Here is a 27350-nt window from a genome sequence, read left to right on the forward strand (position 1 = left end):
GCACTTTTAGAGCATGTTGGTGTCACTACTAAGCCCCATCCCTGATTTCACTTTGAAAACAAGCTACTACCTTGTACTGCTGCGGTAAGATCTAAACAGGTTCCTCTTCAAAACAAGTGCTGCTCCCACTGTTGCCTTTTGTACATACCCAGAAGGCATAACACACACGTTTTCAGAACACCATCATTATTAATGGAAGAACAAGCACAAAGTGGTAAAGCAACATCGTACCAGGGCAACTAACATAAAAAAAACACCATCAGATAGCAATAGCCGTGTGCATGCGTACTTGTTTAATGAACAAGTATTTTCACATTGTCAAAGTAGTGCAAACCTGAGGCTGTATTCAGATCCTGGTGGCCTATAGACATGTAATTCAGAACTAGATGAAATGACTATCCTTTCTCCAAAATAAAATTATTCAAGTTATTTTTTTAAAATCTGTACTGTTTCATACTTAATCTAAAATGAAGCATGTACCAAGGACCTTTGTATCCGAGTTTCAGACAACAGTGAACTTCTAATGAACAACGTCCAGGCTTGGAATCCTCCCAATCTTCTTCAGAAACTTGTCAAATTTGTATTTTATATGCGAATCTGAAAATCTAGGGACAAATGAGAGATTTCAAAGTTCAAAGTAGATTTATTATTGAAGTATATATACCATATACAACTTTAAGGTTCATTTTCTTGCAGGCAGCCACCAAAAAACAAAAAAAAGCAATAGATTTGTTATTACATCACCCATGGCCATTCCAAAGTGCAGCAATGTTACTGTTGCCCCATGTGGAATCATACAGTCATATGTACCGACAGATTTATTCTTCTGGAACTGGATTGTCAAGTGTGGACACTTAATAAGTGGTCAGTGATTTGAATCCTGTTCCTCCTCAGGCTGAGAACTTGTGATTGTGGATTTATTCCCAGCTTCATCACAATACACATAAACTATACAGTCTCAGTCTGTATAACTATCTGGCCAATCAGTAAGATTGTAAATCAGGATTTTATTTTCACTTCCTGTTGAATTTGATGGTTTTATTTGGTACCCCCCCTCTTTGTAACACAATTAAAACAGGAGTTCTCCACGTGCATCAAAATTTCATCTTGTACACCACTAAACTCCACAAATTTGTTTCATAAAATAATGTCTGCAATTTTTCGACGAAGCATTACCTCCACTTTTTGTTAGGCATCGAACCCAGGAAGTTGCCTCATAGCATCCCTTTTCTATTATTCGCACGTATTTGATCTATAAAAATGAAACTGTTATTCAGGTGCTTGTTTGATGTAATACCTAATATTTTATCAAAGAAAATTCTATTGGTACTGGCCAACACACACAAAATGTTGGAGGAACTCAGCAGGCCAGGCAGCATCTAGGAAAGGATCTTTATTTGATGCTGCCTGGCCTGCTGAGTTCCTCCAGCATAATGAGTGCGTGTGGCTCGGATTTCCAGCATCTGCAGATTTTCTCTTGTTTGCGATTGGTACAGGGCAGCAGTGTAAGAAAAATCATGGTTTCCTGGAGCTTGTTGTAACATTCATTCAACATAAAACATAAGTTAGTTAATGGTACACCTACTTAACAAATAACACTTATTTCATAGATCAACCATTCTTTAGGATTTATTAAAGAAAACTGCTAATTTGAGGAAACAATATTTATAATGGAGCAAGACTAACAAAGCTCAGTTCATAAAGAATGTTATGGATAGGTTGAAGTACAGGGGGAGAAAATGCTGGAATGGGAGAATGGCACGGTGGGGGGGGGGCATGTTTAACAGCAATAGAGAGAAAGAAAATGAGGAATATTTTCATTACATCAGTCTCACAGGGATTCCAGTCACAATTTCAAAGTGAAAGAACAATAGATTTGATTAAAATTTGGATTTATCTCCAGCTGTCTTGTACCTTAAATGTGCACAGATTGAATTTTAAGCTCAGGGTTCCTCATTGTTAGGTCATTATAAGATCACAGTTTCAAAGTCAAAGATTTGTGCATCAGGTACTTGAAGTAAGTGGCATCAAACACAGAAAGAGACTTTACACTTAACCCAATATGAAATAGGATAATGTTCTCTACAAGCATGGGTAAATCATTAAGCTGCAAGAATTGAGCTTTCTGGTCTAGGTTTAGCAGTGCTATTTTATTCACCTTTGTAAAGATGTAAGTATTATTTAAATACATGCCACCTAATGGTGTTAAGCATGAATGAACTATACCTGTAGACCGGATGCGGCAATGTACTGGATTTTGAAATTCACTCTGATTGGAGGTTTCGCTTCAGGTTCCTCGGCCTCCACACTCGGTAATCCCAGATGTGCCTTCATTACAAATTCTTTCCCTCCCTTAAACAATTGAGCAATGATAAAACATCATCAGCAATCAAATATTCTAGAAAGGTTTTTATCTTCAAAATAAAACCCAGAAGTTTTTGGATTGCTATTCTCTGCACCTATCACTGATGTATAACTACAGGTAAAAGAGATTGTGTTCAAGTTATTGAGGGAGGGAAGCTGTGGTATCTTGTGGAGTGATCTCTATGCTGTAAGATTCTTCCAACCATTTATGATTTATAATTCTCAGTCTGGCTCTGTTCCTGCAAGTTAGTATGACGAATAGGAAGTACATGGAAATCACAGACTTTTTTAGTTTATTTTAATTTGTCAATAATTATTGATTGTTCCATTTACTCTTCAGAGCAAAGCTAATGTAATGGAATTCAGTAGTGAGAAAATTGTGATTTCCAGTGTTTCAAATAAGCTGTCTTTTTCACAAAATGAATGACAGCTAATTATAGCTTTTGTCAGCTGAAGAACAATATGGTAATTTTAAGGCAAATTTAACACTGCAATAGGAGCTAAAGAGAGCATTTTAAAGAAGCTACATTACCAAGATGTAAATAGTTTGGCTGATGGAGAAATTTTAAGGAGTAGTGTAAAGGAGAAATAAACAAGAGGGGGTGGGGTTTAGTGAAGAGATTTACAGAATATAGAACAGAGACAGCTGAAGCACGGCCGTCAATGGTTCAGTGTCTAAGGTCAATAGTGCACATTGAGATGCTGAAGATGTTCTATAGGTCAGTTGTGGAGTTCCTCCAGCTAAGGTCAATAGTGCAATTGTGCCAGAATTAAGAAACACAAAGTACACTGCAGATGCTGTGGTCAAATCAACACGTACAAACAAGCTGGAGGAACTCAGCAGGTCGGGCAGCATCCGTTGAAATGAGCAGTCAATGTTTCGGGCCAAGACCCTTCGTCCTGACAAAGGGTCTCGGCACAAAACGTTGACTGCTCGTTTCAACGGATGCTGCCGGACCTGCTAAGTTCCTCCAGCTTGTTTGTACATGCCAGAATTAAGAGTGCCTAGGTCTCAATGGATAGAGAACTGAAGAAGGATGAAGTAGAATGGTTACAACCACAACTGAATTTGAAACAATGATAAGGCTTTTAAATTAAGAATTCGTCAAAGTGGGACCTAGAATAGTCCTACAAGCACATGAGAAGTGGGTAACAAGACTTGGTACATGAGAGAAAATGAGTTGCAGAGGTCTGGATGAGTTCAGATTATGCTGAAGATGGAATATCAACTCAGAATACAACAAAGTTATGAGTGAGTTCCAGAAGTTGTTGTTTAGAAAGGCCACGTGATGTCATGTATACATGGTCAGTAAGTTAAACTGCATCCTTATAACTCATAACCAGGTTAAAAATAACACTGAAAGGCAAGGCTCAGTTTCAGTGTGTGGCCAGAAAAAGATGAAAATTCCGGATAAGGATCATCACTTGAGCTAGAGCTAGAGAGAATGGCTTCAGTCCTTCAAATATTTCATCTGGCATGTTACATTCTCAGATGAGCTTTAATGGTGGAGATGACACTGAGGAGTTTCGAGGCTTCAGGTTTCCTCCCTCCACTGCTACGTGAGACAATGATGTGGGGGCACACCATTATTTCCAGGGCAAGAGGACATCATTGTCAGCGTGATGTTGTGAACAGTTGATTGTCAGCGAGGAGTGCTCAGCCTTTAATCTACAGACTGTGCTTTATGTTGTTAGAGCACAGGGTACCATAAAGAAAATACAAGGGCTGTGCTATTAGAAAACTCTACCAAGAATCAAATATTGAAGGGAAAGATGCTTAATGGTACTTGTAATTTCAGTTTAATTGTTTCAGGTACATAGCAGTGAATTAATTTATAACAATTGATAGATGTACAAATGGTTAGGATATTTTTCAATAAGAGCACTCTGTGGAAATCTGGTTTTATTTTAAAAACCAAGCTTATACTTACACTGATGTCATTACATCAGACACCGTCTCTTAAAGTGAACATAATAATTCAATGACAGTGTTTGTGAATAATGTAGAACAATTTCTATTATAGACAATATGTGTCATCTGTCACCCATTACATTACCTTAAACAGGTACACCCCCCCCCCCCCCAATCCAGAATTCACCAAAACCGGCAGTGTGAGTCTGTCTGGAGCGTGTAAGAGCCTCCCTACTTAGGTCCTATGTACCTGGAGTAACTGTTGGAGTAACAGCAGGTGCCACTGGCTCGTCCAGTTGTGTGCTGACATGCGCATGGTCATGTCATGATGCAGGGGGTATGGTCGTGGTACCATTCAGGTCTTGGTGAGCCGGTTTAATGCGATCTACAGAAATACATTCAGCTTTGCCCTTCCTATCTACAATAAAAGTCATTGCATCCTTTTCCAGTACACAGAATGGACCATCGTAAGGGGGCTTAAAAGGGACGTTGATGTGCACCATGGCGGAGAAAGATGAAGGAGGTAGAATGTAGGTTAAATGGAACCCAAGGGTGCTGTACCGCCTGATGTGCAGTACAAATAGGTGTGAAAGTATTGAGTCTACTGAGTAGGGCGCGCCATTGCTGAGACACTGACAAGGCAGACATGGCATCACCCAGCACCCGTAGCAGCTGCCCGTACACCAACTCATCTGCAGAGGACTGCAAGTTCCTCTTTTGGAGCCATTATAAGTCCCAACAGGACCCATGGAAGATGACCGTGCAATATTGTCCATCAGGAGGCCCTCAGAGCAGCCTTTGATGAACAGTGAAACCACTCACGCAGACCATTGGACTGTGGGTGATGCACTGTAGTTTAATGCCGAGGTCATTTAAGAGACTCTTAGATAGGCATGTGGGTTGTAGAAAAATGGAGGGTCAGATTGAGTAGGTTAAAGGGTCAGCACAACACTGTGGGCCGAAGGGACTGTACTGTGCTGTAAGTTTCTATGTTCTATATACCTGTTTTCCTTTAGAATTAGTAAAGAATCATGAAACCAATAACTTACAAGGGAACTCAATATTGAATGATTACCATAGTCGATTTCTTCTAGCTAATGTACATGTTAGCTGTATGTGTACATGTTAATGTACATGTTCAGTAGGGACCAATAGTGACTTAGAAATATAAAGGATTTCTGAATGCAAAACTCTGGCCTGGTGGCTGTCCCTGTGTCTTATGGTCTTATTGCAAAAGTATCAAAGGCATATTTGCTTTAGACTCTTCTGATTGGTCTCTCTGTGTCATTAATTAATTAATCGGTCTCTCATCTGTCATTAATTGATACATTGAAATTACCCACATGAAGACCTGAAGCACTGTTTCTGCAGCAGTTTAAGCCCAAATGAACCACTTTAATTCTGTAAATATTAAAAAATACAAGTACAAACATAACAGTGTAAAATTTTCGGCTGTAATAGATCATTTGTGGGCATCCCAGATTTTCATATGCAATTGTTTGGAAAAATATTTAACATTAACTTACTTTAATTGAATTTATAGTCCAGATGATGGCACTGGCCTCAGGTGCCCATTCTACAGAACCCTTAACAGTGCTGAATCTTGGGGATGAAGCATCACTGGGGACAGGGATAATAATCTCAACGTCTGTAGCCATAATGTTGTTCTTGAATTGTCCTTTAACCTGCGACATCACAGAGTTGCATAGAATACCTATTTCTATAATTATTTTTTACAAATGTATATAGACGTAATGTGACATCTTCACATACAGTACAATTCACTGTCTAGAATGACACCAACCCATACAGCAGTAAGGTACTTGCTTTGAACCACTTTTTCTTAGTTATGTTTGTTCTGTGCTGGCTACAAAAGAGATTTAGGGGGATGGTGCAGGGCTAGGAAATCATTAGTGATGAGGAAAGATAGAACAAGCTGGCAATATTTCTTTTTGGCAATAGAGAGCATCAAGGGAAGGTTGAACTGAACTGTATAAAATTGTGTGTTACCACAGAGTAAATAAGAAAAGGCCCATTTGCCTTAGCAGAGGGGTCAAAAATCATGAGGCATAACTTTAAAGTAAATGGTAAGAGATTAGTGGGGAGACAAGAAGAACAACGATTACAGAGGACAGTAAAGACTGAAGGTCACTGCTGGAAAGAAACGCAGGGGTAAAAGACTTCAATGCAAAACAATACACAGTAAGCTGAGTTTGTAGGGTACAGTCCAATTATTAGAAATATAAGTTAGGTTTGATAACTCTGTCATCTATCATGGGTAAAATGGAGAGAATGGCCTCCTGTTACACAAGTGTTCTATGATTGTCTATCTTAGCCTAGTGCACAACTGGACCAATATAAATACTCTCAATTTACCAAGCAAGGGAAGAGTAAAAAAATTCTAGCCATTTCTGTTTGTCCTCTAATCACCCAATGAAGAAATAAGTTATAAAGTAGAAAGATGCAATGCCTTGATGCTGACACTTTTCTATGTTTAGAGGAAATAAAAGATCTCCAAAATGATGTATTGGAAGCATCTTTGAGACATATTTCTATTTAACAGTCAAATTCACTAAGGAGGAGAAATAAATGGCATTTAAGTGAACGTCTTTTCACAGCATCAGGTTTGAAGCCAAAGACTGGAGGACAAATCCCTTAGCCTCATGTCTTGCCTCTTTCCATGAAGGAGATTGGTTGAGATATTGAGACAATTCACTTGTCGACTCAAATACCCAGTGATTAATACAAAATGGCAGAATGGTAGTGGATTAAGAGTAAGGGGAAATTAGAATAATTTATCAGGAGATGCTTGATAGTTGTTATGCTAACAGGATCCTTGACACTGTTTACATATTCATAAGAAACACTAAATCATTCAATCTATTTTTATACAGATAACCACCCTTGCTACTTCTAACTTGTAATGACTACTTTGCACAAAAGCCTTGTGCTGTGCAATGTTTTGCCCAGTGACGACAACATGTAAACACTGAATTTTTAAGTGGAAGTAAGGCTGAAGCTATTCTAAGGATAATAAGCCATTCTGCTTTAAATGAACTAAAGGTTCTCTTGCACTTTGCTTCTTCGGAATTCGACATAGTGAATCAATAATTTCTTTAATATGTTACGAATGAGGAGCAACTCTGATGGGCAGAAGGGTACAGAATCGCCAATGCCCCCCAACTTTTGGAGAATCGCAAATCGCTACTATTCCGATGCTGTTATCAAAGGAAATGAGAGAGATAAACAGCTCATACAAATTTATGAGAGAGAGGCACAGCACAGGTTGGAATGTCTCCTATTGACAAAGAGAGAGATTACTGCTATTGTCTCTTAGAGAAGGAATTGTGTATTGAGTACTGTTCTATTCATTGAAACCCCTCAGGGGGCAACCAGAGTGGTCTGGTTGAGGGATTGCATCATCCCAACCTGATTGACATCTGAGACCCCGTGAGTGGGGATAAAAGTAGGGTCTGGGGAACACCCCTCAGACGCACCAGGAGAGACGCTACGAGACCGGTGGGGGCTTGTGTGTGTGTCCGCCCTTGCCTGGGTGACGAGTCCTCCATGGAACGGTCTAGCTAATGGACGGAGACGGATCAAGATCGTAAAAGGAAAGTCGGCAAGTTACTCTCTCTCTCGCTCTCTCTCTCTCCAACAATTGCAACACAGTGAACAACAACTACTGCAGCCTGTATGAACTGCAGTGAACTTTATATTTCCATCGGACAATTCATCAAATCAAACCTAGACAACGATAGAGCTAATTTCTTATTGATTATTATTATACCCACACTTTTAGGTTTAGTATTGATGACGTACATTATCTGTATATTTGCATTGATATTATTTTTGTGTATTTTTACTAATAAATACTATTAACAATAGTATCATCAGACTTCAACGGATACTCCTATCTTTGCTGGTAAGATACCCAGTCACGGGGTTCGTAACAAATAAGAACAGTAAAAATAAACCAGTCCTAAAATCTGCAGACAAATCATCGCAAATTCAACACTGTCAACACCGCCCCCATCAGAACCGGAAAAGGAAATGTGATTGTGTACGATCGTAAAATATACTTACCATGCCAATGAGGTAGAGGTTGACAACCTTTTGTGTGCAGTTTAAATCCCCTGTGTGTGCTAGTAGCACAAGATGTGTGCATGCACTCACCTCAGAGGGAACGTTGCACCCTCATCTTCCTAGTCGCTTCCTTACCTTTGTTGTGATCTCCATTCTGCTATGCGAGTATTTCTGTAGAGCTGCTTCAACCACTATATATGGTCTGACCTGAATAGAAATGTACCCACAGTCATTTATCTCACAATTCAATTTATAAGATTTTTTTTCCTCTACTTGTTATGTGTAATAAAATCTAGAACATTATTTTCATAGTTGACATTCCTTTCAATTTAACTTTGCAACAAAAGAATGACTATTGTTCTAAATGGAAACTACTGAAAAACTGAGGCTCTTCAAACAATAATCCATAATTAGAAATCAGCCCTTTTTAGTTTTATCTTTAACTATCATGCGAGAGCTGCCTAGCAACGTGTTATTGAAATAATGTACTCAAAGTGATCAATCACATGAAAGAGATTGAATTTAGAATAATAAATGTATATAGTTTAGAGATCTGATTGAATTATGTACTTAGCTTGTTAAATGATTCAAGGATGATACAATAAGTTCACTCAAGTGGCCAATTTATGCCTCATATTCCTTGAGAAGCTTTTGTCAAGTGACACAATACAGGATAATACATTAATACAAGTCGTCATATCCTACTCGGTTGGTAACTCGATAGGACATCAGTTCAAACTCCTTGTCTGGTGGGATGAAGGAGATGACGCGTTCATTCTCAAAGCGAGATAGCCGAACAGACGAATGGAATTTTATATCTTCAAAGTCCACCATGTTAGCTTTTACTGCATTGGAACAAGAAAGTTAATATTAACTAGGTTTGAGACACTCACCTATTTCAACTTTAAATGAAATGCAGGTCAGCTTAATATGTTATAATAAAAATGAATTAAATGAGATGTTAAGCTGCTCTGGCAGAAATACATTCTTGATTTTGATCCTGAGAATGCACATATATTTGAATTCAAGTTTGGAAATATTTTATCTGAGTTCAAGTTTGGAAACATACCTTCGTATGTTGATTTCACAATGAATGCATGAGAAAGGAAAGATTTATTTATTTTCTGATATAAAATTCAGGTTTGATGTTATAGCTTGAAGCACTGATATTTGTACCTGATTGTGTTACTGTATTTAGGCATGTGTACAAAATGTACCATATGGTATAACATTATATACATTATTATAGCAGGCTCTGCTGTCTGCTAGTTTCCTGGGTGCTAACATTGCTAAAGATCTATCCTGGGCCCAACATACTGATACAATTTCAAAGAAGGCACAACTGCAGCTATATATCTTTAGGAGTTTGAGGAGACTTGGCAAGTGAGCAAAGACTCTGGCATATTTCTACAGATGTACCATGGAGAGCATTCTAACTGGTTGCACCACTGTCTGATATGGAAGACCCACTGCACAGGATTGGAAAAAGTTTCAGAAAGACGTAAACTCAGCCAGTTCCATCATGGACAGCAGCCTCCCCAACATCAAGGATCCCTTTAAAAGGAGCTACCTCAAGAATGTAGCATCCATCATTAAGGACCCCCATCACCCAAGACATGCCCTCTTATCATGCTACCATCAAGGAGATGGTACAAGACACACAATCAATGTTTCAGGAATAGCTTCTTCCCCTGCACCATCAGATATATATATTATTGTTATTTACAGTTTTTTTCTGATTATTATGTAGTGCAATGTATTGCTGCCAGGAAACAACAAATTTCATGATAGTGATATTAAACCTGATTGCAATTCTGATTCTGAATTCATTCTTAGTTGCAGAGAACAGATTGATTGCAAATACTAGTCATTGAATACAGATGCAATTTAGGTCAGAGAAAACATTTCTCCGCATTATCACTCTAGAAGTGCCTAACACTCCATACCATCAACTTGCAAATTCAATACTTTGACAACAGCAACCAAGATACTAAAGAGGTCCACAGATTCAAGAATGCTGCCATATAAACCACAGTGTAAGATCACAAACACATTAACAATCTTTTCCAGGATGACACATTTTAAAAAGGTAATTGGGTAAACTCTGAAATGATGCCCGAGAGCATTATTTGTTGCTTGATAGTAGAGGCTTGTTTTAATTTTCACTGTAGTATCTGAAATGATGCTGGAAGCAGAGTCAATGGTAACTTTTAAAAAGGACCAAGATATGTAACGGAATAGGACAAAACAAAATAGATGCAGTGCTTTAGCAATGATTAGGACAGCGAAACAATACCAGGTCATTCAGAAACACATTGGTATGAAAAGCTTCTATTGGTGCTCTTATCTTTGTTTGGAAAACTAACATAAGTGCTTGCGTTTACTCTGCCAAAAATAGTAAAATGGCCTTTGCTATTTGTTAATAAAATTGCCAAGGCCAGATAGGTAGGTTCAAAGTGAACCTGGCCTGATCGTTAAGTCATCCTCAGGACTCCAGTCATTTTCCTCCATTCCCAGCTTATGTACTTACCGGTACTTGAATTCTGGTTGAAAAGAGCATTGTCATTGAAGCCTAAGCTGACTTCAGGCATCCCGCTCAGGCAGCAATTAATCAGAATTTGTCCCAGAATCTCACTGTGGACAATACAGCCACGTGTATTAACCTGCAACAATTCACAATTTCAGAAAGATCAAGTTTGGAAAAATTCTATGATTTAATCTGTAGCTTTGGTTTTGTTGGTACTGCATTTCCTAATGATGCAGCATCCGACAGATTCCACTTCTCCAACCATACAGCTTTAGGAAATGTAAAGAAGGCAACCACCTTTCCTAGTACATGATATAGCATTACAAGAACTCAGTTTCTTCTACAGGTTTCCACAAACAGTTTGTGGAACAGTTTCTTGTACAGGTTTCCATGAACAGCTGTTTTGAGAACCATCATCGCACAGAGAATTATCTCAACGGAGATACATAAAATGAGCAGAGCCAGTCCCAAAACAGGAAACCTGTACAAGAAACTGTCCTGAACCCCTCAGTTTCTCACTCTGACCCATTTTATTTCCAATTTGATACTATCTTCCTAATTCTCAGCCTTTAACTTTATTAAATATTCCCATGTATGACACCAGACTCTGTTTTAAACGGTCAATAGGTATTGTGTCACATACTTCAACAATACTATCACTCTTCCTCCTTTTAATCTTCATAGAGGGATCAGAAGTGAGCAGTTTCAAGTTCCTGGGTGTCAAGATCTCAAAGGATCTAACCTGGTCCCAACATGTCGATGTAGTTATAAAGAAGGCAAGACAGTGACTATACTTCATTAGGAGTTTGAAGAGATTTGGTATGTCAACAAATACACTCAAAAACTTCTATAGGTGTACCATGGAGAGCATTCTGACAGGCTGCATCATTGTCTGGTATGGAGGGGCTACTGCACAGGACCGAAAGAAGCTGCAGAGGATTGTAAATTTAGTTGGCTCATCTTGGGCACTAGCTGATGCACCATCAATAGCTCTAGGAGACTGGAAGTGAACGATGGGCTTTTATTAACAGCGAAAAAGGGACCACGACCATGTCAAGACTGAGGGAGGAGCAGTGCCCCCAATCACCTTTATACAGCGGTCTGTGGGAGGAGCCACAGGAGCAGTCAGTGGGGGGGGGGCGTGTCCAGACAGGTATACATAGTTTACCACACTAGCCTACAAAGTACCCAGGACATCTTCAAGGAGCGGGGTCTCAGAAATGCAGTATCCATTATTAAGGACCCCCAGCACCCAGGGCATGCCCTTTTCTCACTGTACCATCAGGTAGGAGGTACAGAAACCTGAAGGCACACACTCAGCGATTCAGAAACAGCTTCTTCCCCTCTGTCACCCAATTCCCAAATGGACATTGAATCTTTGGACACTACCTCACTTTTTAAATATGTATTATTTCTGTTTTTGCATGATTTTTAATCTATTCAATATACGTATACTGTAATTTATCTTTTTAACTTATTTTTGTTCTCTTTTTCTTCTATATTACGTATTGCATTGAACTGCTGCTGCTAAGTTAACAAATTTCACAACACATCTGATTCTGATAATACCTATCTCTTTTGACAGAAACGATTGTGTTTATTGGCACTGCAGTTTATGATCAAGCAAGTTTTATAAAATGATCAGAAATTTCAGAATAGGAGCAGGAGAAGGTCATATTGCAACTTGAGTTGCTCCAACATTAGGAAACACTGTGGCTGATCTGCTGGTTCATTCTTGTCAAGTACTGAGATAAAGTGAAAAGTTGGTTAAGATCAATTCATTACTCAGTGTGTTGAGGTAGTACAAGAGTACTAGGTAAAATAATGACAGAATGCAGAATAACGTATAACAGCTATAGAGAGAAGTGCAGTGTAGGTAAACAACTTCATACCAAGGTAGACTGAGGTTAAAAGGCCATCCTATCATACTAAGGAGCCAATCAATAATCTTATAACAATGGGATAGAATCTCTCCTTGAACCTAATGGTGCATGTTTAAGGCTTTTGTATCTTTTACCCAGTAGAAGAAGAGAGAATGGATGGACTGTGCCGTTGATTACCCTGGCTGTTTTACTGAAGCAGCAAGAAGAGTAGATGGAGTTCATGGAGGGGCGGCTGATTTTCCTGATGTGCTGGTATGAGATTCTGCAGAGAGTTATTGTGCAGAGGAATGTCAAGCAAGTGGGAGTCTGAAAAGAGGGAGTTCAGAGCTGGAGTGAGGGGGCAAGGCTGGCTGGATAGAGAATCCTGCCTGATGGAGGAACTCAAGAAAAAGGTGATGTAGGCCAGGTATAGGCAGGAAACAAGGGAAGAAATTGTTGGATTCCTAGCAGATTTTTGCATCCTTATTAGTCAGGTTGAGGTACTGGAAGACTGATCTGTGTGCCTTTATTTAAGAAAGGTTGTTAGAACAAGCTATGGAACTACAGAACTTCCACGGGGGGGGGGGGGGGGGAGAGTTACAGGAAGGGATTATGAGAGATACGATATACCTGCATTTGAAAAGACAGGGACAGATTATTAAGATATTGCATGGTTTTCTGCATGAGAAATGGTGTTTCAAAAATGTAACTGCATTTGATTTTGAGATGACCAAGAAGCTTGATAAGGGCAGGGTGGTACGTGTTATCTTCGTGGACTTTTAGCATTTGGAACTTTTGGATGAGCTTGCAAAAGTCAGTATTCATCCTTCAAAGTACGTAACTTCCTCATTCTACTGTATTCCAAACTAAATTGTCTTAAAATTTCTTACTGAACCTTCCCCCACTGATCCACACCACCATCACAATGTTTGATTTCATCTCAATGCTGATCTTGAATTTAATTAATATAAGATGAAGACATTTCCTTCAGATATGTGTGCTACATAATTTAGCATGTCTATTGAAGCTTCTGTGTGCTGCAGGAGTTATAGTTCATTGTCCCCTCCTGAGCTGCTGTTCTTAGTTTAAATTAATATATCACTGGTCTTAACTTTAAACAATAGCAAACAAATCTCAAATAGGAATTCAATTGTTAAGAAATGCTTTTGCCAGCAGAACATTATTCTTTTTAATCACTTTTATACATTGTGGGGACCATTTTTGAGTTATTTTCAAAACCTTTGATTTGTTGTAAAAGTACAGATGGTGGCTAATAATATATTTTATTATATGATAAGGGTTTTTTCCCCTTTTTTCTTGCTTTTCCTAACAACCCTGACATTGGTAGTGGGTTTAGAATTTTTTCTGTATAACAAAATTATTATAGTTCAATATTATGATTTAATTTAATTTTTATGAATACAGGGTTTTGTGATTCTAACTGTATTTTTAATACAATGTACTTGGTACTATTTTATTTTTTTCTTTTGACTTATAATGTATATCTTCTTGTACTCTGTATTACTTTATGCAGAAACTAATAAAAGTATTGAAAAAGAATAATAAAATTATTACTTTTCAATATTATGTTTCAATTTAATTTGCATGAATATGGGGTAATGTGTGATTCACATATATTGTAATTGATATATGATATATATCCTCCTGTACTCTGTATTCTTTTTTGTAAGAAATCAATAAAATATTGAAAGAAAAAATATCAAATGTTTGAGCATTAGAAATATAAATTAGCCATAATGCTTTAACATGAACATTAAACATAAATAATCTTCCTGGCACATCATAATAGCCTTACTCTTTACAACTGAAAATTAGCAAATCTGGCAATGCCAGACACAAGTAACTAAACTATATGTACATTTAAAATAGCCTTCAAAATGAAAACTAACCAGGAGGTTAATTGATTCAATGATATCCACGAAAAATTCATTCTTGCGATATTTGATTCCTTCTGATCTCCAGGATACAGCATTGGTTACAGCAGCTGGGGGTCTAGGTGCCCCTTTCTTCAATTTGTAGCCTTCCTGTGTGATATATCTATGTCATTGAGAAGATGGAAAAAGACAGATGGTATTTGTAAATTTTAACATAACAGCCGAACACTGAAACAACCACTTGTATTTTAGGACCTTTAAGTTTCCTGAAGAAAGGCAGAGAAAGTAGAAAAGAACAAGAAGCACAATGAGACAATGATAGATGAAGAGAATTAAGATAACTGGGGCAAAAGTCTGATGGAAGATGGGCTTTGATAAGAATTTGTTCATATGTGCATAGATGAGGATAACTAAGGATTTTAAGAAGGAGATTTCAGGATTGGTCCTGGAGTGGTCGAAGGCTCTGCAAGGGAGAAGTTGTCACAGACTGTAAATGTATGAGGACTGGGCTAGATCCATCACTTGATGCAAATAACATGGGATCATAAAAGTGAAAACACATGGAAAAATGAAGTCAATGGCTTTAACTGTTTCTGGGAGAGGGACGGAAATGTTGGCTCACTGACAATGTTTGAGATGTAGATCATAGACAATGCTTTGATTCTCCCAATATTTAAACAGGTGAGTTTTCTGTTTATGCAGTAAAATACAGCATGTCATAAGCAAACATTGAAACAGTTCCCTTATTTTCCATTGATGGGAAAAAAGGAGGAGCAAGAATGTTTTTCTGACAATACCAATAACATGGGTACAAGAGAAACCATTGCTGGTGAATGTCTACGATTAGGTGTTGCAATCCTATCCAACTGGGTAACAGTGGAAAAGAATTGAATGAGAATGGTGTCGTTGATATCTTCAAAGACTATAGACCACTCATGCAACACAAGGAGGAGTGAGTTATCTTTGTCACACTCACATATGATGAGCTAACAGGCTTTAATTAGAGCCGTTTCATTATTGTTATCATGGTAGAACTAATAAAAGAATTTCAGCAAGGACAACTAGAAAGATGGGCACACATTTTAGAGGCTACAACATATTTGAATAATTTAGGAAAGAACAGTTTTGAAAAGAAAGGAATCATCTTGACTACTTTGGAAAAGAAATGGCAATTTGGGAAGTCCTCCTTCTGACATTTACTCTAGTCACCTGTATGCTTCCACCAAATAGAGTCAAAGTTCTCAGTGTCATCCTGAATGTTTGTTCTCCATTTGAATTCAGCCACAAGTGGGGACTTGCAGCAGCCATTGCACTTTATCTAAGAAGCCTTTCAAAATTTCCTTAAAGCTTTTCCTCTGTCCACCTGCTATCTCTTGCCATGATGCACCTTGAAAAAAATGTGTCTGGTTTGTGAGTCTTGTCCCGGGCATACGAATATACGGCCAGCCCACCAGAGAAGGACAATGCTAGACTGCTGGCTTGGGAGAGGCTGCTGCTGATGGTTCACCAAGTGTAGATGGAAAATATTGAGAAGACACTACTGATGGCGTCTCTTGAAAGTTTTCATTATCAACATTTGCATTCATTGTGAGTTCTGTATTACCTTTACTGCTGAAGGGCAGTATTATTCATGGGTACATTCAGAAGACATTTGCTTTATGGATGTTCTTTCTCAAATGGGCCAACAATGACTGGACTTGGTCTCGAGCTTATGCGTACATAACTATCTTCTGCCTCCAGAAGCCTGATAACTGATATTTTAGAGATTGGTTGAACATGTGGTAACTTCTATTAGAAGTCCAATTACAAGGATGATAAATTAAAAATCAGGAGGAGGCTCAGTGTGATAAATGACTGGCACATTCCAATTCAGAAAAACATTAAAAATAACTAGGGGAAGTGTTCTACACAATTGGTATTGTCCTTCAATATTAGTAAAGTCAATTGATGAAGCAGATAAAACAGAACAGCACAGAACAGGTCCTATCCCTACGATGCTGTGCTGACCTTTTAAACTACTCTGTCAATCTAACCCTTCCCTCCAGGATCTCTCTCCATTTTACTGTCACTCATGTGCCTCTCTAAGAGTTTCTTAAGTGCCGCCAATGTATTTATCTCTACCACCACCCACCATTCTCTCTGTAATAAACCTATCTCTGATATCCCTCTACACTTTTCTCCAATCACCTTAGAACTATGCCGCTTATATTGGCCACTTCTGCCTTGGGAAAATGTCTCTGTTGGTCCACTTGATCAACGTCTCTAATCATCCTGCATACCTCTATTAGTGATAAATTAACAAAATATGGATGGATTTTTTACAGTCCACCAAAATGAATAAACATGCTATTATTTTAAGACACCATTTAGAAGGCAGGAAAAATCATTCAAGTTATTTCAGAGAGGAACCAATACAGATTTGTGCTTTTTTTTTTCTCTGAGTTTTTATCCTCTGCACCACAGTAAATGAACAGCCTGCTATTTAGCCTGTCCCCAAACCTGTACTGCCATTTAATAAAATCATGACTGATCTGTATGATAAATCCCTTTTATCTATATTCCTCAATACTTTTATTGAACAAATATCTTGAAAACTTAGATACAAAATTAAAAATTTACCCAGCATTATACGTCTTTCACAAAAGCGAGTTCATGGAAAATGCTAAAGGTACACAAGGTGTGCACAGTATACCTACTCCTGCAGGATCGTGGTTTCAGTGATCTGCGGATAGCCAAAGTCCATAATCTCGTCAAGCAGCTCATAGATTAGAATAAAATTGTCTTTTATACTCTCCTGTTCAAGATCTCCAAAGTACTCTATCAAAATCTAAATTATAAAAAGAAAAATATATATTTAACTACATAAATAACAATGGTATCAGCTTTGCATTAGAAATCTCTTTTCATTTACGGTAATATTTAGGATGTAATGCAGCTTTTAAAATTCTGATGATTTTACCATATACTAAATACCTGTAAAAATAATTTCTCCAGATACATAATGGCACAGGAAACAGGCATGACTAAATACAATTTATTTCATTAAATTCTGGATAGATACTAGGTTTAACGGTAAGCACAAGAGATTCTGCAGACAGTGGAAATCTAGAGTAATACATGGAGGATTTTGATCAAGAGTCTGGTTCCAGGCATGTGAATGATAGCCAGCCCTCAGAGAGGGATTTCCGGGCAAGCCACCTGGCTCCTTCACCCTTTCTTTCCAGTCCTGATGAAGGGTCTTGGCCCAAAACATTGATGGTTTATTCCCCTCCATAGACACGGCCTAATGTGCTGAGTGCCTCCAGCACTTCATGTGTGTTACACTAGATGCTAGGTTTCATTCCTTTCACAAGAGGTGCTGGAACTAAGGCAGTTCAGCAACACGCTGTGTGTCCTACCCAGATAACCAGCTCTCAGTCCTGATGACTTCTCCCTTGGGACATATTAGGTAAGAAAGGGGGTGGGGAGCAGAGTGATGGAGAAGTGGGGGTGGGTAGGTGAGGGGTTTGTGATAGATAGAAAGAGGTGCAACAAACTACACTGTGTTTGAATCTGTATCAGACACACAAACTCAGATCCCTGAACTGAGAGCCGGGGGTTGGTTTTAGTTGTTGCCCGCTCCCTAGCCAGATATCTGCAGGCTTGGACAGCTTGATTCAGATCCAGATCCAATCCAGTGTTAGCAGATCATTCTAAAATCGACAGTTCATTTCAGATCAACAAATCACAAATAGATGGACAGAGAAGAATGGCCTCTGGAGAACTTAAATTCTTCACTAGCAATGTACCAATTTCAATGGGTCCAGGTTGGAATCACTACACATTGCTTCCTCTTCACGAGCTGTCCCAGTGTCTTGTTTTAAAGATAATAATAATAGGTGGTGTTTCAAAGACACCAGGATTTCGTTTGAAGAGAGACGCCAGAATAAAAGTTCCAACTTCACTTCTCGCACCAGCGCAGTATCTACAGAAAGCATTGCCTCGAGAAGGCAGCACGTATCATCAAGAATCCTGACTTTGCAGGTCATGCTCTCTCTCACTGCTGCTGTCAATGCACGTGGTACAGAAGCTGCAAGTCCCATACCACCAGGTTCAGTTCTTAAATCTACCTATACAGCCTTGAATTACAACAGAAATAGAACACGACAGAATAAGGTCTTGTTTTCGCATTCCAGCCACCCCCTCCCCCACCCCACACACACACACAGTTTGGTGTAAGTTTATATATAATTTAATTATAGTTTATATTTGTGTTGTGTTTACCCACATGCCTGAGATCTTGCTGCCAGCGGGTTTTTCATTGCCCCCTACCTCACTGTACTTGTACTCTAGACAATAAACTTGACTGGCTGCATCTGAGATTGATCCTACCCAAAGGTTAGAAGCCCCCTTCTGCATGAATGCAGCCTGCGAGAGAGTAGTAGAGTCCGTCCCTCACCTAACCAAATCTCTTTGAGGCAAAAACTCACACCCCTGACACCCATGTCTTTTCACTTACCACCTTTCTGTGCCATTTTTTTTTAATACAAGTGCTTGGTGGGACCTTAACTTGAGCCGTATTTCCTGCCCAAAGTAAATACATTTTACTCTCTGCTTCCAGTCAAGAATTGGACAAGGGTTGGGTGGGTGGAAGAACAGAAAGAACAAGTTCCTCTGAAGAGGGACAGAGTAAAAATTGTTTGTGATTACTGCAGTGTATAATTAACCTCACAGTGGGTTCTTGAGTTATTGGAGACCTTGACCATTCTCTGTGCACAGACAGCAGTTTATTGAAATCACTAGAGTCCATCGTAACTCTCCTCCTCCATAGTGCAATGTAAAAAAGAAGAAATAGTTATATTACCAGTTGATTCTTTTATGAACAAGTCTTTTTTTAACATCAGAACAAAAAAGATTATTTTTCTTAATAAGTTGAAATGGACCTTCTGAGAAGTAAATAATCTGGCCATGTAATGCAGAAAATTGTATGTAATAACTGAAGTAATTTGCTACATCAGACATTGGCATTAACTGAGAAGTTACTGCCCAGTAAAGAATGCCTCCTCTCCTGCTGCTCAAGGAGCAACATAAAAGAGGGTACAGACCCTATGCCGGTAACGTGGATGGATTCTTGCTTGACAGAATAGCAGGACAGCAAAGTGGTGTAAATAAAAGTAGCAGTTTATTGAAATCACTAGAGTCCATCACAACAGGCAGTGGATGTGGTGGATAGTCAGAGTGCCTCGGAGTTATGGTGGACTCGGGCCAGGTTCTGCACCATTGTCATTGAGACCATGCCATGTCACCCGCACACTGGACTCTAAGTATCCCCAAATAGACTCCACTTTGAGCTCGGTTACAGGGGAAGATCACCACTGACAAAGGAAATGGCTCACAGGTATACGCAAGGTCTCCTTGAAAAAATGTAACATCCCCAGTGATCCCAAAGGACCCCTAAACCGTGACACTCAAACTGGAGAAGGTGCGTTAAAATTATATTGAAAACTTCAAGTCTATACACTGGGAGCACATAGAAGTTTTAAGGTTTGCATTCTTTGGTAAAGGAACCATAGAAATCATTAACCATTGCAACATCTCAATCTATCTACCTGCCCACCATAAGGCAATCACCACTCCATCACAAGAGTTCAAAGTAGACTTTTTATCAAAGTACATATATGTCACTATATACAAACCTGAGGTTCATTTTCTTGGGTGCTTACTCAGTAAATCCAAGAAACATAATAGAATCAATGAAAGACGGCCCCCAACAGGACGGTCAAACAACTAATGTGCAAAAGAAAACAAAGTATACAACTACAAAAGATATAATAATAATAATAAATAAATAAGCCATAAATATCGAGAACATGAGATGAAGTGTCCTTGAAAGTAAATCTATAGGTTGTGGGAACAGCTTGGGCAAGTGAAGTTGAGTAAAGCTTTCCAAATAGTTCAAAAGCCTGGTTGTTGAGGGGTAATAAATGTTCCTGAACCTGGTGGTGTAGCTCCTGTAACTTCTTCCTGATGGCAGCAGAAGGAAGAAAGAAAGCATGGCCTGGGTGGAGAGAATCCTTGATAATAGATGCTGCTTATGTAATGATGTCATGCCAAAATTCATAAACTCCTAAGTAAAAGCACTGCCATGCTTTCTTCATAACTACGCTTCCATGCTGGGCCCAGTGTTACCGTATCCTCTGAAATGAGGAATTTAAAGTTGCTGACTCTCTCCACCTCCGATCCCCTGACAAGAACTGGCTCATGGACCTCCAGTTTCCTCTTCTTGAAGTCAATAATCAGCTCCTTGATCTTGTGACATTGAGTGAGAGGTTGTTGTTGTGGCACCACTCAGCCAGATTTTCAATCTCCCTCCTATATGCCGATTCATCATCACCTTTGATTCGGCCAACAATAGTGTTATCATCAGCAAACTTAAATACAGCACTGGAGCTGTGCTTAGCACCACAGTCATTAGTGTAAAGCAAGTAGATCAGGGGGCTAAGCACACAGCCTTGTGGTACACCTGTACTGATGAAGACTGGAGAAAGTGTTGCTAGTAATCCAAACTGACTGGAGTCCGCAAGTGAGGAAATTGAGGATCTAATTGCACATGGAGGTATTGAGGCCAATGTCTTGAAGTTTATTGATTAGTTTTGAGGGTATGATAGTGTTGAATGCAGAGCTGTAGTCGATAAAGTATGTATTTTGCTATCCAGATGCTCCAATTTGAGTGAGGAGCCATTGACATGGCATCTGCTGTGAACCTGTTGTGATGGTAGGCAAATTGAAGTGGATCCAAGTTGCTTCTCAGGCAGGAGTTGGTATGTTTCATCACCATATTCTTAAATCAGGATCTAAGTGCTACTGGATGATCTGTGGAAGAGTTTGGGGTATCCACATGAGCCTATCACTTCAAAACCAAAATGGAGCAAGTCATCACCAAGGAATTTCCTGAGAAGATGATCTTTAAGATCTAACTTAAGACCTCAATCATATGGTATGATTCCTCATCTTGTTTTGCCATTTGCTGCTATTGGAGAGATTTAATGTCTTAAGTAAAGGGCAGTCTGCATTTAGCACAACATTTGTTATTTGATTTTGAAAGCAGCTAAATAAAAATTGGACAAATTCCAAATGCAGCATCACACATGGCAGGTAGCTGATTAACTACAACTGGACTGGCAATATTTATGAATGGTTTACTTGATCGCTCCTAACTTCAAGCTCCTTCCTAGGAGCTGCCGCTTCGATCATTTGAGCTAGTCCTTTCTTCCATTCCTCTCCCTTTTCCATCTCACACCTGATATCTGATGTTGCCAGGTGTTATACAAGGGCAAGTAGCTGATATATCAACTTTCAATTATTAAATCCTTTATCATCCAACGTTAACCTTCAATGAGGTGCAGTACTTCCCATATTTCCTAGAATTCTGCAGTATACTGTAACTCCTAAATCTCACTCTTTATGTTATGCAAAAGTTTCTAGCAATGAATTATGAGCTTAGGAGGATTAATGATGCCTAATGCTGACTCCTTTGCTTGCATCTGTTGAAACAGCTCTATTTTTCCCTTTCAGGGTTCATTTGAAGACCCTGACCTGGAGTCACGCTGACTTCGGTTCTTTGCAGGAATGGGACCCACTTTCAGGGTTTCGTGACTGGCTGTTATTCCGCACGCCAAGGGTGCGGCCTAAGAGCTCAGCTCACCTTCGGAGGGCCGAGACCTCGTGGCTCTGGAGATGGCAGGTCGAAGGTCAGTGTCTGGGCAGGAGATCGGTGTGTCATGGTAGATGGAAGATTGAAGGCTGTGTGCCCAGAGACCCGAGATCTTTGGGCTCAGAGCTCAGAAAAAGCGACGTAACGGACTTTTAACATCATAAACCAGTGAGTTGATTGTCTCCACTCTCGCTGTTAAACGGAGATATCTCTTTCCTCCCTTATTAGGGAGAGGGACAGAGCCCGTGGTATGTCGAATACTGGGTGAACAAGTAGTCATTGGAGTACTGCAAGTCTGTGTCTTTGCTGTTGCTTTGCTCACGCTTGAGTGCTCAGTGGCGGGTGCCGATGCTTTTGTTTTGCTGGTGGGGTGATGGGGATCGTTGCTTGCTGCTGCTTTCGAGTGGGAGGGAGGAGAGGAGCTGGGGGGCCTTGGGGTTCTCACATTTAACTGACATTCATTCTTTGGGGGCACTCCTCTGTTTTTTGTGAATGGTTGCGAAGAAAATGCATTCATTTCAGGATATATATTGTATACATTTCTCTGACATTAAATATACCGTTGAAACCTTTTGAACCATTCTTATTCACATTATAGGAAACACACATAAAATGCTGGTGGAACGCAGGCGGCCAGGCAGCACTTTGACGAAGGGTCTCGGCCCGAAACGTCAACTGTACTTCTCCCTATAGATGCTGCCTGGCCTGCTGCGCTCCACCAGCATTTTGTGTGTGTTGCTTAAATTTCCAGCATCTGCAGATTTCCTCGTGTTCACATTATAAGAATACGCTTACTTAAAAAAATCAGTTTATCTCTGTTGTTGCTACTCAATAGACTCTCATTGAAATGGGATAAGATCAACATATTTCAGATAAACCTACAAAAAATTGACCTCTGATGACATTGAAGAAACAGCTGATTTGAGTTAACTTACATGTGACTTTCATTTTAATGACATGGTCAAATGCCCAATAACCTAAGTTTCAAACATTTCCATGTTTCAACTATGCAACTCCTTTAGAAACTATTGGACATATGAAAAAACAACTAACAGCAAAGGAACAACATGTTGGTACATGGACATAAACAATTATTTAATTTTGTGTGGAAATGTGGGCAACATCCAGGAGCACTGTGCAAACCAGCTGCCTTGTACCAGAATGGCAGACAAAAAAAAGCAATCATTTTCAAATGCTGCAACAGAGATTACTAAATCAAATCGATGTTTCATGAAGATACTGTCTAACTTTTTAATTTATTAGAGCAAACTACCCTGAGACACAAAGTTAATAAAGGAAGGGCAAATTTGTTAATTTAACATCCATCATGCACTCAGGTAACTAAAGGGACTGTACAATTAATGGACAACAATTGATGTAAATTCAGAATCAGGCTTATTAACACTGATATATGTCATGTAATTTGGTGTTTTGTAGCAGCAGTATAGAGAAAGACATGATAATTACTATAAGTTACAAAATTAAATAGTGCAAATGACAGTAATGAGGTCATGCTTATGGACCGATCAGTAATCCAATGTGGCGGGGTAGAAGCTGTTATCCACACTTCATCAGTTGATTTTCTCAACTTGTTATGATTCAGAATTTAATTCCATCTTTGGAGCAAATGCCATTAATTTTTTTTTTTAAAAAGATGACATTATAGTTAGCAACTTAAAAAGGGAAATTAAACTCATCAATGTAACAATGCTATAAAAAGTCCAAATTTCTAATCAGTTCGGTTGTGTAAATAAGGACACATTAGTCAATGCCTGGCAGTGTAACCATTGATATTAATCATTACCTTCTAGAAAGAACTAAGAATGGCATTGATTAACTCCATTAACCAACTTTTGTTTTAAAATAGTATGTATGATTTGATCACTGAGGATTTTTTGTTACCATAACTTGGGGAAATATGAGTGCCTCAGTAATGCACTAGATCAGTAATGCAATAGATTTTATTAAAAACTACATAGGAAGACTTGTTTTCTTTTACAATTAACTGAACAAAGCATAGGAGGCATGTAACAAGTTACTCACATTCCATTTTTGATGCTATGAGTATATGCCTTCTAATTAGAAGTCAAGGGAAGCTGCCGTATTTCATGAATTTGAGGCAATCCCCATGTAGGTGGAACCTACCATGTTTTCTTTTTTTAAAGTAAAAAAAATCTGGTCTGACTTAACTACCAGCTTAATGAAAAATTAGAAGGCAGAAGTTATCAATTTTTTTCCGTAACAGGTGACATTTTTCCATAACTTTGACACTTACATTCCTTGGAAAGGCACCTGCAGCATCAGTGGACACTTTATTAGGTACACGAGGGGAATCCGGTGTGACCTTCTGTTGCCGCAACACATTCACTTTAGGGTTTGACGTGATGTGCATTCAGAGATGTTCTTCTGCACACCACTGTTTAACGAGTGGCTATTTGAGTTACTGTTGCCTTCCTGTCAGCCCGAAAAAGTCTGTACATTCTCCTCTCATTAAAAAGGCATTCTCACCTACAGAATTGCTATTCCCTGGATGTTTTTTTAAAAAAAATTCTTATACCATTCTCTGTAAACTCCAGAGCTCGCTGTGCTTGCAAATCCCAGGAGATCAGCAGTTTCTGAGATATTCACATTTGGCACAAGCAATCATCCCACAGTCAGAGTCACTTCCACTCAGTGGCTACTTTATTAGATACACCTGTGTACTTGCTCGTTAATGTAAATATCTAATCAGCCAATCTTTTAGCAGCAACTCAATGCATAAAAGCATGCAGACATGGTCAAGAGGTTCGGTTGTTCAGACCAAATGTCAGAATGGTGTCAGAAATGTGATCCAAGTGACTTTGACCATGCAAAACTATTAGTGATACAACAAAATACCGAGTTCTCCAAACAGCTTATTTACTATAATAAATATTAAACTTCCTGCCTTCTCTCTATTTTATCTGACAATTCTATTAAATTGGACATCTCCGAGAAAGAAAGCAACAACCCTAATGGCACAATTACATTTCACTACTAAAAAGGGGTAGGACTATATTTTTGTTAAAAAGCTTGAAAAATACATCTTGCAACAGGTTGTGCCTACCTGCTTTACTTTGAAGAGAAATGAAAATGACAACGAAATGTTGGTGTTTCTCTTCATTGTACATATCACTGGATTTCAGGTTAAGGTTCTGTAACTTCCATAGCACGTGCCCAAGTACAAAATTCTGGCATTATCAAATAAAATTGCTTAAATTGAATTTAATTCAAGGATACTGTAGATGTCTTTGTACTTAATCCATAGAAAATAGACTTGGTCTTGATTTAAAATAGGACACAAGGCTCCATCCTCCTCATTGTTTAGAAGTAAAGGCATGAACTTCTCAATCACTGACATTTCAACATCTCCTCGGTAATTGCGTGAGATAAGAACCTGTAAATCAGTACTGCAAAATTTATCATTGGCCATAAACTGTGTCATTTTAATCCTGAAAATACTTATACTGTATTGATAGTTAAATGATTCCAAATAGTGAATTCTGCTCCACATGAATTCAGAAATTAACTTCATGCTCCGCATGCAAAGTTTTGATTAACTTTGTTGAAATATTTTCCTATCAAAATAATACTAAGCCAAATTGGACAGTGGGGGTGATGAAATAAATGATGGATGCATTAAAACATAGTTTATATTCAAATAATTGTGATTTATTTGTGAGACAGCACATTAACCTAATTGTACAGTATGTGGGTCTTTTAGCTAGATACCTCAGCCTGTTTGTGACAATCTCACATTATTAAATAGGCGTATCTTTGACTATACTGTGAAGCAAGCAGGAAAGCAGCCAGGATGCCACATCATTTTGAACATATTGACATAGAGGTTTGAGGAGACATAAATCCAATCTAAACACAAAATACTCTGCAGATGCTGGGGTCAAAGCAACTTGTGCGTGTTGCTTATGTCTAATCTTGATGGCTTCCTGCCTGAGTTTTTCTTGCCCTGCCGAAACTATTGATGGCTCTACTGGAAGACCTTTCTACCTTCCACTCGGATGCGAATTCTGAGATTGCCGCAGCTAGCTTGGTCTCATTCCTCCATACCAGGCTTCCGCTCGTCTGCAGTTGTCCACGATTTCTATGGTAATCTTGCTGCTATGTATAAATCCACCCCTGATGACTTTGCACTTGAGTTGAACAACAGTTCAAATTTCAGATATGAAGTGTGCTTCAATGAGAAAGTAGTGGAGAAAAATACTAAGAAAAATAAAAAGTAAAATAGGACCAATTATGTCAGGTTGTGTATTAGCCTTCTGGTACGGAACTGGGGCACAATTCCTATCTGGTCTTGCTCGTAACCACTTGCTTCAGGCAATAAATGTTTATTTTTATGTGATTAAAAAAACCACAATGGTAAGGTTACATTCTTCACTTACTTTTTTTTCAAAAATTAAGGTTAAATCCAAGAGGAAATCAATCTTTAAAATATGAATAAGTAGGACTTACACAATCAAAACAGATAAAACAACTAATGCATACACTACAAAATAAAAATTCCACTCTAATTAAGAAATACAGTAACACTTCATAAATTTCTAATTCAGGTGATTGACTTATATGATAATCTTTAGGAGGAAATAATGAAGTAGATGAAAGATACAAATATCTTTACTTTATAGCTATACAATCTTAACGGAAACCCACCTGTCCTTTGTTATCCAAAAAGTAAATGGCAGAAAATGCCATCCCCAGTTTCCAGATGTATAATCCAAGAAAAGTGATCACATTGGATAAAATTCTATGAAAGAACACAAACCTCAAAGAAAGCTCTCACTTCTAAGCTTCAAAATCAATAGGACACTGACTGGACAGGGCAAAAATAAAAGTAAATACAAATCGAAACAAGGACATTGGTACTTTGGCCTATTGATTAACCAGAATGTGCAAGGTTTTGAAACAGAAGTTTTGTAATGTTTGATAACATAATACATAGTACATCACAAATTAATGGCTGATATCACTAATTTCA

General features: G+C 38.6%; 1 protein-coding gene across 2 annotated transcripts; it reads right to left on the bottom strand.

Annotated features, from left to right (window-relative positions):
* Positions 1–274: 274 nt before the first annotated feature.
* LOC140736938 (AP-1 complex subunit mu-1-like) lies at positions 275–27199 on the bottom strand. 2 transcript variants are annotated; one of them, XM_073062984.1, is made up of 12 exons: positions 27026–27199; positions 25598–25754; positions 25425–25492; positions 17343–17473; positions 14662–14809; positions 10893–11025; positions 9068–9207; positions 8498–8569; positions 5803–5961; positions 2227–2352; positions 1177–1252; positions 275–605 (listed from the first exon to the last, which is right to left on the bottom strand). In XM_073062984.1, the coding sequence occupies exons 1-12, from the start codon at positions 27065–27067 to the stop codon at positions 586–588; spliced, it is 1272 nt and encodes a 423-aa protein (XP_072919085.1). In that variant the 5' UTR covers positions 27068–27199; the 3' UTR covers positions 275–585. The 2 variants fall into 2 exon arrangements, with proteins under 2 accessions (XP_072919085.1, XP_072919086.1); XM_073062985.1 differs by lacking the exons at positions 25425–25492; positions 25598–25754.
* Between the last annotated feature and the right edge of the window lie 151 nt (positions 27200–27350).

The sequence above is a fragment of the Hemitrygon akajei genome, chromosome 12 (genome assembly GCF_048418815.1).
Source record: "Hemitrygon akajei chromosome 12, sHemAka1.3, whole genome shotgun sequence".
Classification (NCBI taxonomy): Eukaryota; Metazoa; Chordata; class Chondrichthyes; order Myliobatiformes; family Dasyatidae; genus Hemitrygon; species Hemitrygon akajei.

Excerpts from the sequence above, each read along its gene's own strand:
- LOC140736938 (XM_073062984.1), bottom strand. The coding sequence starts at position 27,067 with ATGGCATTTTCTGCCATTTACTTTTTGGATAACAAAGGACAG. Across the intron at positions 25,493-25,597 it reads TAAGTACAAAGACATCTACA|TGATATGTACAATGAAGAGA; the intron begins GTATCCTTGAAT and ends CCTGAAATCCAG. Across the intron at positions 17,474-25,424 it reads TTCTCTTCAAAGTAAAGCAG|ATTTTGATAGAGTACTTTGG; the intron begins GTAGGCACAACC and ends TTTATAATTTAG.